Here is a 13,023-nt window from a genome sequence, read left to right on the forward strand (position 1 = left end):
TACATGCATTGGTTTAGGTTTATTTATTTAGCACAAATTTTAGTACAAATCTGTGCAAGGTGGGAGCGAAGCCCTAACAGGCTTGTACAGAGCTCCACACCTAACCAACACTTACTACATTTAGTACATTTAGCGGGCAAAATAAAATGTAGCCAATCCATATCCAACATAGGCTGATACGAGAAAGAAAAGAAAAATAGAATGTTTAAGGATTAAACATCAGTTGATACGAGAAAGAAGAAACAGACAACATAGGATGATGATTAAATATTAGATGATATAAGAAAGAAGAAACAGACAACATAGAGTGATGATTAAACATAAGATGATATAAGGAAGAAGAAACAGACAACAAAGAATGATGATTAAACATAAAATGATATAAGAAAGAAGAAACAGACAACATAGGATGATGATTTAGCATTAGAAGTATGACCTACAATGGATCAACAGTTGCTAATACTCCCTATACAATCAGACTTAGAATCAGAATGTTTTGATAACTTTCTCTCTCATTACAGTCAATGCAGTTTATTTGTGCCTACTATGCAAATCACATAAAAATCACATACACTTGAACTTGCGCTTTAATTAAGGTTGTCCAACATGAAACAGTAATTAATTACACAATAGGTCCAGAGTTGTTATTTACTTCTGATTACCATAAATAACATAACAGGTACAGAATTGCAGTTCACCTCTAACCATAAGCCTAACAAAATTTACCCTGCACCTGACAAGCAAATAAATAATGCAATAAATGTTGAAGTGGTGCAAGCTACTGGCATGATATGTGCTGACTTGGCTCATAGGGTGGAATTCCTGAACAGCAAGCCAGTAATGTAAATAAACCACAGCCAGATGCTTTGTTTATGACATGCACAGTACATCCAGCGTGTAACAGAAGATGAGAAAGCAGCATGAAACAGGAGATTAGCAATCTGAGCATGAACAAGCTCTACAGATGTTTAGAACTTCAGACACTGTGAGAGAAGATGGGGTCTACTGGTGACACGCTCAGAAAGACAGATCCACAGACACATGGTGTTAAGCACTGACACGCTCAGAAGGACAGATCCACAGACACACGGTGCTAAAGCACTGACACGCTCAGAAGGACAGATCCACAGACACATGGTGTTAAGCACTGACACGCTCAGAAAGACAGATCCACAGACACATGGTGCTAAAGCACTGACACGCTCACAAGGACAGATCCACAGACACACGGTGTTAAGCACTGACACGCTCAGAAGGACAGATCCACAGACACACGGTGCTAAAGCACTGACACGCTCAGAAGGACAGATCCACAGACACACGGTGTTAAGCACTGACACGCTCAGAAGGACAGATCCACAGACACACGGTGCTAAAGCACTGACACGCTCAGAAGGACAGATCCACAGACACACGGTGTTAAGCACTGACACGCTCAGAAGGACAGATCCACAGACACACGGTGCTAAAGCACTGACACGCTCAGAAGGACAGATCCACAGACACACGGTGCTAAAACACTGACACGCTCAGAAGGACGGGTCTATAGACACATGGTGCTAAAGCAACACAGAGAGAAAACTTTAAATTTCGGAAAACCAGGTATGAGGGAAGAATGAACACAAAAGAAGAGCAACCTGGGAGATAAAAGACATATGAACTGTGTTGCCAAATACCAGGTGCCTCACAACGGCATCCTGGTACATAACCTGAACCGGGGAAGTCCCAGAGTTACGTGCACAGCTCGGTACCTACAAGCCCAAAAGACACACTCCAGGCTACGTAGCAACAACACGCAACAGAGGTATTCAATATGCTCTTGTGCTAAAACAGTTATGGCTGGTGCCAAGATAAATGGAAGCGCCTCGTCTCGCACATTTATCAAGTTTCCACAGCACTTCCTCCGACCCCTGACATCAAGTCAATTACACTGCTCGCCCATGCACGGCATCCACCCTCATGACCGGCTGCAGTCACTTCAGAGAACCATGGGCACAGGCACGCACACCTTGTGAAAGGGATCATTCCTGCATACACTTTCCCTGCTGCATGAGCGTGACTTCAACCCTGAGCCTAGTGTTAAAAGCTACACTCTCAGAAATAAAGTCACAATGGAGGTCTTTGTTCTTCAAGGATCACATTTCCCAAGTGTACCCTGAATGTACAGTAATGTTCTCTTTGGGTACAAATGAGAATGTTTTCCAAGCAAAAAAGGTGTTATAACACAAATGTGTTATATATTGCTGGCTAGGGGTACAATTATTTTACTGATAGGGTACCACCCTAGTGACAAGCATTTGTACTATTTTAGGCACTTTTATTTCTGAGAGTATAGCTATTTTCGCATTCTATGACAGATAACTGGGACTTTTAACATTGTTGGCTAAATGTCTGAAATGCTCTACATTCACCAGGCACATGACCGTTGGGCAGTTTTGGAGACTGACCTCACTGCTTTCATGCTGTCTCTTCTTCATTAACAGTTATTTCAAAGGGAGGAAGAACCTTCAACCATCGGCAACTGTAACAATTGTTTTGTTTTTGTACACTGGGGTGTTTGAGCATTGATGTATCCAATTTGCTAACCACAAACACAAACCCAAACACACATACAGGCATCCAAACATGCCCATACACAAATACATATATTGCACATACGCAAACACATATTTAGCATCTTTTCGATTGTATAGCTCATGCTAACAGCAATTTAGCATTCCCCATTCTGTCCCCAGGTGACCTTCTGACCACATCAATGCTTACTCACCAGTCAGGACCACACCCATGAGCCAGTCACGCAGTCTGGTCGCGTTGATGATGTTCCATAGCCACTGGAAGTGGGTCAGTATATAATTCATCACATCTGGGTCAGGCCTCAGGGTGTCCTGAATTCTGGACCAGAACTCAGCTGCAAACAAACAGATGTACATTTACATTTTACATTTTAGCAATTTGGCAGATGGTTTTAATCCAAAGCGATTTACAAGTGAAGGTTCTTCCACAGGTTAAAAGCATCAAATCCATAACTACCAAAATACAAATGAAGAGCTGTTCTAAACAAAAAGAGAGTCATCCATCCATCCATCCATCCATTATCTGAACCCGCTTATCCTGATCAGGGTCGCAGGGGGGCTGGAGCCTATCCCAGCATACATTGGGCGAAAGGCCAGTCTATCGCAGGGCACACACACCATTCACTCACACACTCATACACTCATACCTACGGGCAATTTAGGCTCTCCAATCAGCCTAACGTGCATGTCTTTGGACTGTGGGAGGAAACCGGAGTACCCGGAGGAAACCCACGCAGACACGGGGAGAACATGCAAACTCCGCACAGAGAGGCCCCGGCCGACAGGGATTCGAACCCAGGACCTCCTTGCTGTGAGGCGGCAGTGCTACCCACTGCACCATCCGTGCCGCCAAAAGAGAGTCATTGTAGTACAATTTTTTTTTTTTCAGGGTTAGACAAGAGGGATATTGGAAGGAGGGGGAAGAAAACAGGAGGGATGACTAAGGTATAGTTTGAAAAGGTGTGTTTTTAGTCTGTGTCGAAATATGGGGAGGGATTCTGCTGTCCTGACAGTGGTAGGCAAGTCATTCCACCACTGAGGAACCAGAACGGAAAACAGGCGTGAACGTGCAGCTCGACCGCCAGGTGCTCCTAATGAGGGAACCACAAGGCGACCAGAGCTGGCAGACCAGAGTGGTCTTGCTGGGGTGTAGGGAGCAATTAAAGATTGTATGTAAGTCCCCTTAGCAGCCTGAAATGCCAACACTAGCGCCTTGAAGATTTAAGAAATGAGACATGGAGATGTCTCGCGATTTTGCTAATGGTTCTGATACTTTACAATCTCTTACGGTATAGTCACAGGGGGTAGGGCTGCGAAACCGTTCATGCTGACCCTCAGGCAAAGAGAGATAAGTATCTAGGAGATAGGTATGACCAATGTACAACAAGACTCAACGGGCTAAATTAGACCCACCCAACCCTTATTTTAACAATGAGCACAGACAAAGAATCTGATCCTTCACTGTGATTACCATAACAGCAACAAGCAATGAAGAATCTGTCAATTGCATGGGCCCCGACTTTTCATTCACGGAGGAAGAAAGGCTCCAGGACAGGGAAGGGCAGTATGGATCTGAGAAAAGAGTTTATGACAAATTCTCCAGAATGACTCACAATATTCATAAAGATGAACATAAAGATGTATAACAAAAACAATACAAAATTAAATATTTTGTTTGCCAGGCATTATTTTTCCTAAAAATGTGTGTATCGCAATTATTCAAACCCCTAACAAGCCTTTTAAATAAAACCACATCAAAATAAACCTGCATTAAGAGGCTACTTTTTTAAGGTCATCTCAATGTTAGCGAACTGTATCATGGCCCCCCATCTTGTGTCACAAAAGACACAAGCCCAAGTATTGTTGACATTGACAAATCAAGACAGTGTTATGAACAAAAGAAATACCACTTTCCAGTGTATCAATAACTGAGAAGTTTAAAACCCACTAGAGCAAAGATGAACCTGTCTGCCTAAGGATGCAAGTGCATCTGTTCCCCACACACTGTAAGGCATGAAACCTTAAGAATCAAGTCTCCAAATCTGGAGGGTTTGTCAGGGAAAAAGAAAGTCTACTGAGGACAATCAGCAAAAATAAGCACCTGGAATGCGAGCTATGCAGGTTAAGAACCTAACAAGCACAGACGCTTTCTAGTCGGGCACACCAGCCCTGAGAAGAAAGATGCGTGTATTGAAGGACGATGTATATACTAAAATATGGCAGTGGATTATTTTCAGGTCATCTTAAGATAGTTATCTTTTTTCTCATCTGAAGGAAATTGCTCGGTTTCTGTTCAGTCTAACTAGAATAGCTTGTTTATACTATTTAACTGCAAGTTTAATGGGAAATTAAAAGTTAATATGCAATGTTGTGTTATTGAAATTGTGACAATTCTGAAATTCTGTAAATATGTACAAATTTCAGGCCTATGAGAGAGATTTGTTAGAACTCAATTTTTGAAAAATGTGACAGTCCAACTCTGCACCTCCTGCAAAATAACCTTCTTGGTAGAACCATCGGATTAGTATATCCATATCCTTGCGTTTACATATCCACATCACATCATCACATCATCGCAAACTGGCTGCACATCTTGCGCAACACACACAGCTCTTTAAAGAGAATGAAAAGCAGTCATTTGATTGGCTATGTATGGAATCGGCTTTAACACACCCACCGATATTATATTGAGCATAATCCAGCCCGTTTGCCACCCGCTCCGCTCTCTTTGAGCTTTGCGCTTCTCGCCTCTTGTCCGGAAAATACCAACATTCAGTAGCCACGCCCAGTGCGCCCCCGGCCCACGCCAATGCGTCCTGCGAAGGTGATTCCGGAAAATAGGGCCCTCGATTTCATGAAACCTGCTTTCAGTTCATGTGCTGGACGGATGGGAGGGGTGGGTATATTCACAGCAAGCCCTCCGAGGACTAGAAGGGGTGAGGCAATTCGCACACTGGCGGTGGAGGGGAAGTGTGAAATGCGTCTCATTGGTGCTAGCTGTCAGAACATTAGTGCAGCCTCAGAACAGGCCTGGAGCTGGCTGTCAGAACATTAGTTCAGCCTAAGAACAGGCCTGGAGCTGGCTGTCAGAACACTAGTGCAGCCTCAGAACAGGCCTGGAGCTGGCTGTCAGAACACTAGTGCGTAATGAGTATCCAACACCCATAAACCGTCATTTTAGTGGCACAAAATAAAATATACATGACATGGCCACAAATAACAGGATCCATGTACTGAGCAAGGATGGAGCTGTAAACGAAAGGTGCATGACTGGGACCCCAATGTAACCACATTAAGATCTGCACAGCTGTTGGGCCCTTGAGGAAGGCCCTTGAACATTGCTCCAGCTAAATAACACGTAATGCTCAGTGATGCTAATGGCCATACTTTTACATGTGTGTGGTGAATGTTTATGCTTGTGTTTATTGTTCTTAAGGAACTCAGAGGACCCAGGTCATCAGAGGATAAGGAAATATGAACTTGGGTATCATTAGTGCACTGGTGAAAATTAATTTTATGCTTCCGAATAACATCCCCTAGAGGGGGACATACAAATTAAACAGTAGTGGCCCTGGAATGGACCCCTGCGGGACCCCACATGATGTCAAATTTGCTAGAGATGTGGTTGCCCGGGGCAACATACAACTTACGTCCAGTCATATATGACCTAAACAAACTGGTCCTGAGAGGCCAATCTGCTTGTGAAGTCTGTCAAGTAGAATGTGGTGGTCAATCGTATCAAAAGCGGCACTTAAATCCAGCAACACTAAGTAAGATAGAAAGCCTATTTGAGCCTATTTGTGCATACTGTATGTCCTCATTCCCTATCATACACTACAATCTACTCGATTCTCCCTGCCCCCGTCACCCGCTCCATGGCTGGTGGTGGAGATAGTATAAATACTTGTCATTCCAAGCATCGAGAAGAAAAGGAAGGAAAAGGAAATTTGAAAAACAAAAGAAAACAAACTTTAAATAAAAATCTATTTACTCACGTGTAGTGCAATTTTCTCCATAGTAACCAGTGCCAGTGCAGTCACATTCATATCTGTCCAGGCCAATTCTCAAACACACCCCCCAGTTCTCACAAGGGTAGTGGCAGCAGGGATTTACTGCAGAAAAGCACAACACGCACATTTCTACAGGTAGGACAAAGTGTATCAATTCATCAGTGAATCCTACTTTGTAAAAATTTGATGCAAAACAGGTTTCTTAGACTTCAATGCAGGATCTGAGGTGACAAACATCTGACTCAGTTGTGTTGAAGGCATAACTATGAGGTTTCATACTCTTTCATTGTACATTGGAGTACATGCTTAAAAAATTATTATAGAAGAGATTTATAGATCAGATTATCTGTTTTGGTAAAAACAGCTCTCCTTCCCTAGATGTCTATACCGTGCTGAAAGAAAGCAGCTTAAACTAGGATTTGAAACAGTTGGTAGCTTGTTGACCAGTCCAGACCAGCTCTCAGCTCAATACGGTTTAGCTGGCTGACGAGTTCAGACCCGCTCCGAGCTTGACATGGTTTGACCAGTTCAAGCTATGTTTTCAAACAGCTGATAGCTGGTTGACCAGTTTATACTTACCAGACCAGCTTATGACCAGCTTGACCAGCTCAATTTCAAAGCTGGTGAAGCTGGCATAGCCTAATTTTACAGTAGGGTAGAGAATGGATGAAAAAAAGGACAGAATCTGGCTTCCTTCCTACATTTTGAATAAAAAAATCAATTAATCAAGACAAGAAGCTTATACAGTGAACAGGGTGAGAAAACTAGCAAATCGCTGGTCCATTATGTGCATCCTTCTAATTCATCAACCACTGATTACTGGCCTTTGTGTAGGCAGTTAGTCACATCAGACCAGGGTTATACCAATCAAGCAATCAGAAAGATTTTTATTCTTACTTATATGCCTCAGAATTGGGTTGGAATACCCATTTTAGAATTTGGATATTCCTTTTATCCACTGATTTACAAGAGGATCCTGACCCTTAAGAAATAGTAAGGGAGTCCTCATCAGTGTAAGCTGTTCCAGATGACTGTTCCGGATGACTTTTCAAACATTATCAGCCCAACTTCCCCTGCTTCTGTTGTGAGTTTTTGGTACTTTTTCCAACACGAGGATTGAAATTTGCATTTGGCACTGTTTTCACTTGGTGAACTACATTAATTTATCTCTGATTACTACATCAATGGATAAGGGGGAGAGGTGTCCCATACTGTTTGATGGTGGTGTTCATGACAAAGTATCTGTAAATCACATTAGTTGAATACTAATACTAATCAAGAGTAGGAATTTGTTTAATGAGTGAATTACCAATTACCCATTAATTGATTAAAGTCAAGTGTGTTGTCTTTTTAATTTTTAATTTTAAGTGAAGTGAATACCTCTGCAACCACATGACTTTCTCATATGACTTGCAGTCCATCTAAAGAGATGTACATTGGCAGGACAGTGTAAATTAAATCTTTTATTCAAGTATAATTAATGGAGATGCAGTGAGATCTCTTGATGACGAGATGAGGAATGTTGATGTAGTCTGGAACACTGCCGTTCTAGAGCAACTACACACAGCAAGGTTTCACTCCATTCTCTAAGCATGCTGTGCAGCAAAGAAAACTTTGAAATACTAGTCAATTAATAAGCGAAGCATAATCTTAGCTGGTATCGCACATAATTAATAAGAAACATCTTTACTGTTAATCAAGTATCAAACGCAACATCATCATGTACAAACCTGTAGTTTAGCATATTTCTTAACCAGGCCATTCTTCATTAAAAACGTCCAGTACTTAAAACTTATTCTTTCTTTTTTTTTCTTTTTTTCTTTGATCTATTTATGCATGACATGTGCAGTGCAGATGTATACTTAAAATGTGTAAGGCAATGATTATCCACATGTAAAGAGCTTGTTTCTTCGGTTAAAGGTTAAACAGTTTTCAATTGAGGAAACCGTGTTATTTCGGCTGGACAGGCCGACAGACCGACTTAGTTGAGGGTGTGCATTGTATCTTCCAGTCAGGTCTCTTTCAAAGTAGCTTGGAATAGTACTGAATACGATTTTTTACGGCAGACCGGACAATGTTTCCAACAGACAAGTGCACTCTTTTGCAGCTTTGCCCTGTTTTTAGCAGGTAGCTAATACACGGAGCTGAACTGTCCAGTGTAAAATGTTTAAAAATCAATTGTTCTGCATGTATGACAAACGTTATCGCATACCTTCTTTCACATGAGAAATATGCCGTTACATACAAGAGATCAAGAAATACCTAAAAGAAAAACCACCAGCAGAAAATAAAGATATATGACTCGTTGTCTATTACTTGAATGAGCGTTCTGAAGGGAGAAAACCATTGCAATCCGCAAAATGAGTGCAAAACATCACAGATCACGCCATATAGCACTTTTTTCAGACGAATTAAATTTCGGCATCATTGCATTAAACAAAAACTATTCATTGGCATAACACACAAGGACAATGACAAGTGTCACTGACAAAATGGTAAAGGCCCTATTAATAGCAGCTACTTACTTGTTATTGGACTGCTTTTATCGTTTCCGCAGCAGAACTGTCCCCGTAGCAGCAGAAAAAGTGCAAAAAACCATGCAGGCGAGGACACTGTCAAGTGGACAACATTTTATTAATCAAAGTCGGGAAGCGAGTGCACATTGAACAATTTAACAGCTATTTACCCGTGAAAGCAATCATAATTTAAAAAACACTCTCGTAAGCCAAGGAAAGTGTGATTCCAAAGATGCAGTAGGCTACTTACTTTTCGTTGTAAACCACCGTTGAAAAGATAGACGTGCAAAGTCGTCCTGCAGACGTACCCCTCTCTTCCTACTAAGCATATAATTGAAAAGAAACTAAACTCTTGTACAAATACATACTGTATTTCCGTGCCGGAAATGTTTTCCATGTTGGTCATTTGCCTCAACACAAAAAGCAGCGGCGTTAAAATTGAGGGTTATCGCGCCTCCCCTCATCCACTGTAAACGCAAAACATATTTTACATAGGCTATTTTAACACTATGGACCTTTGGATATTAACTAAATATAATACTTAGGGAAATATCGCAGGTTGAACATGATTCTGTGTTTTCCCCCTGGGAAACCATACATACTGGGCTCAATTTAAATTAGCATGCAGAGCCCATACAATTGAACTTTTAACGGCGCCTTCCACAGGGATCGTGCTAAATGGACGCTATTATTCCTAAAAGTTGATTGGAAAAAAAAGTGCAAAAAGGTACCTAAGTTAAACCTAATGATATAAACCGCAAACTTATTCAAAATACAATCAATACCAACTTTGGTATGTATTGGATATAATCGTACCTCTGGAATAATTACTTGAAAATAGCATTTTCTATCTTGTGTTATAGCACCCCCTAGGGTGGTAGTGGAATGACATTTGAATGTCATTCAATTGGATTTACATTTATGATCAAACACATTTTGCACAACAATGACGAAATGTTTAGTCATTTTATTCATATTTTTCAATTTAAAGAAATGTGTTATGTTTAATGTTGTATCACTTAGAGATCAGGTTGGATTCTGTTCACATAGATATTAATTGCAAAAGGCTTTTCGACCAGGGGCACCCAAATCTTTGCACACTATTGTAAGTGAAAAAAGTGTTGCTGTGAGGTTGGCCGGGTGGTAGAGGCCCAAAAACCGAGACAAATCCAGATATGCAGTCCAGGTGCTTTTATTTACACAGTGGACACCAATTCCGTGCAGCAATAGCTACAGTGCAGGCCCGGACAAAATAAAACAAAATAACTAAAGGAAAACTAAATAGGAAAAAAATAACTAAAAACAAAACAGGCAAACAAAGGAAAAACTCAGCCCTGCACTAGGCAATGTCCCTTTTTCTCCTGGTCCCTTTGATTTCGGCAGCAACTGAACCAGAAACCTCCCCCCTCCCTCCAGCCTCCTCCCTTATATCCGCATGGGTCCTACTAAGAGAATGTTGATTAGTAATTAATAATCAATTATCCCCTGGGAGGTTAACACCTGGTCAACAACATATCCACACAACTCCAGATTACATTATAAAACATTATAATACATCTAAACAATGTTGTGATCAACAATGACAATTTAAATAACATTGCTCACCGAAATACCACTCAACACCCCTCCAACTGTACCATACTTGGTGCCTTCCCCGGGAACCCCCCCTTCATAAACACCTGGTACCCTCCAGTACAGGTTCGGCAGTTCCGGGTCTAAACAGAGGAGCGTGAGAGCAGAGAACAGGGAACAAACAATTGGTTGTCTTTACCAAACACAATAAATAAAAATTCAGTACAAAACTAGTCTGTGTCTTTTTCTCTAAAACACTTTCTTTCTAACACTGACCCACGATGGAAAAATACTAAAACATTAACTCTTGGTCGGCTTGATCTAATCATTAATGGAAGTGGCCATGCATTGTGTGTGTATACGAGTGTGCATCTTGCACTTCTTACAATTTAGCATTTGTGGAGTGTTAGTTCCATGGGTGTTGTACATAATAACTGGCAGCTGGCCCATAACAGATATGCCTGTCAGGTTTTGTGAGTTTGAGTGCAGGAAAGGGGTCTACATTTAGCAAGAGGCAGAAGAAGAAGAAGGGGTTCAGTTACCTACATAAGTGTATCTCATTATTTCCCGTTGTGTTGTATAAAACGGTTTTATAGATATAATCCATTGTCAGATTACTCTACAAGGCCCAAGTCTTTATCTTTGTTGTATTCTTAGCATTTGAAACTGCACATTCCTCTAGGGTCTTTCAACGCCCTTGTCCCTGGTTATAAGTATGCACTGTGTGTCTGCCAAATGCCTATAATGTAAATGTATGTAAGTGACTAACAAACGCAAAGATGAGTTAATTTAAATTGTATGGGCCCGAAGGCTGTTTTTTAACTGTACCTTGGCATAGTAAAAGGATGAGGTGTGGCCTTAAAGATACATTTCGACAAAATATGTAAATTAGCTAATTTGCACACTGCACACTTTACATTACATTACATTACATTATTGGCATTTGGCAGACGCTGTTATCCAGAGCGACGTACAACAAAGTGCATACCCATAACCAGGGATAAGTTCGCTGAAAGACCCTAGAGGTAAGTACAATTTCAACTGCTACCTGTACAACAAAGATAAGGACAAGGGCCATTTTTTTTTTTTTTTTTTTTTTTTTTTTAAAACAAACGAACAAACAGAGCAAAAGTCACCAAAGTTAACTATCCAAACACTGCTTACCTAGCCAACTAAAAATACCGATACACAAAGCAAGTCACAGAGACAACAATTAAGGTTCACAGGGAGGTAGGGAGGGATGGGGAGAGGTGCTGCTTGAAGAGGTGCGTCTTCAGCTTGCGCTTGAAGGTGGGGAGAGATTCTATAGTTCTGACCTCAACGGGGAGTTCGTTCCACCACCGTGGAGCCAGAACAGACAGTAGTCGTGAGCGTGAGGTGGAGGTTCTGAGAGGGGGAGGTGCCAAGCGGCCTGTGGAGGCTGAACGAAGAGGTCTGGCAGGGGTGTAGGGTCTGATGATTTTTTGCAGATAAGCTGGGGAAGACCCTTTAACTGCTTGGAAGGCTAGCACCAATGTTTTGTATTTGATGCGAGCCATGACAGGCAGCCAGTGGAGGGAAGTAAGCAGGGGGGTGACGTGTGAGTATTTGGGAAGGTTGAAGACCAGACGAGCTGCTGCATTCTGGATGAGTTGGAGGGGTCTGATGGCGGACGCTGGGAGGCCAGCCAAGAGGGAATTGCAGTAGTCCAGGTGGGACAGAACCATCGCTTGGACCAGGAGCTGGGTCGAGTAGGGGGTGAGAAAGGGGCGGATTCTCCGTATGTTGTATAGGAAGAACCTGCAAGACCGGGTCACCGCCGCAATGTTCTCTTTACATTTTACATTACATTTTAGGCGGACACATTTAATCCAAAGCGACTTACAAGTGCATAGGTTCTTCCACAAGTCAAAGCATCACATCCATAACTAGGAAAATACACATGAAGTGCTGTTCTAAACATATAGTCGTCATAAGTGCAATTCATTTTTTTTGGGGGGTTAGACAAGTTTGAAAAGGTGTGTTTTTAGTCTGCGTCGAAATAGGGGGAGGGATTCTGCTGTCCTGACAGTGGTAGGCAAGTCATTCCACCACTGAGGAACCAGAACGGAAAACAGGCGTGAACGTGCAGCTTGACTGCCAGGAGCTCGTAGAGAGGGAACCATATGGCAACCAGAGCTGGCAGACCGGAGTGGTCTAGCTGGGGAGTAGGGAATGATCAAGGATTGTATGTAAGGTGGGGCAGTCCCCTTAGCAGCCTGAAATGCAAACACTAGGGCCTTGAATCGGATGCGTGCGGCAATAGGAAGCCAGTGGAGGCCAATGAGAAGCGGGGTGACATGAGCCGACCTGGGCTGACTGGTGATCAGGCGG

General features: G+C 42.0%; 1 protein-coding gene across 1 annotated transcript in view; it reads right to left on the reverse strand.

Moving 5' to 3' along the window:
* The window catches only part of LOC133141450 (prostaglandin G/H synthase 1-like), a 34,686-nt gene extending 25,207 nt beyond the window's left edge, over window positions 1–9,479 (reverse strand). The window contains exons 1-4 of the mRNA XM_061262022.1: window positions 9,350–9,479; window positions 9,109–9,195; window positions 6,569–6,685; window positions 2,768–2,908 (exon numbers count right to left, since the gene is read on the reverse strand). Of these exons, the coding sequence (XP_061118006.1) occupies window positions 2,768–2,908; window positions 6,569–6,685; window positions 9,109–9,195; window positions 9,350–9,428 (424 nt within the window). The 5' untranslated portion in view covers window positions 9,429–9,479. The remainder of the gene's footprint in view (window positions 1–2,767; window positions 2,909–6,568; window positions 6,686–9,108; window positions 9,196–9,349) is intronic.
* Window positions 9,480–13,023: the final 3,544 nt, after the last annotated feature.

This window comes from Conger conger, chromosome 12 (assembly GCF_963514075.1).
Source record: "Conger conger chromosome 12, fConCon1.1, whole genome shotgun sequence".
Classification (NCBI taxonomy): Eukaryota; Metazoa; Chordata; class Actinopteri; order Anguilliformes; family Congridae; genus Conger; species Conger conger.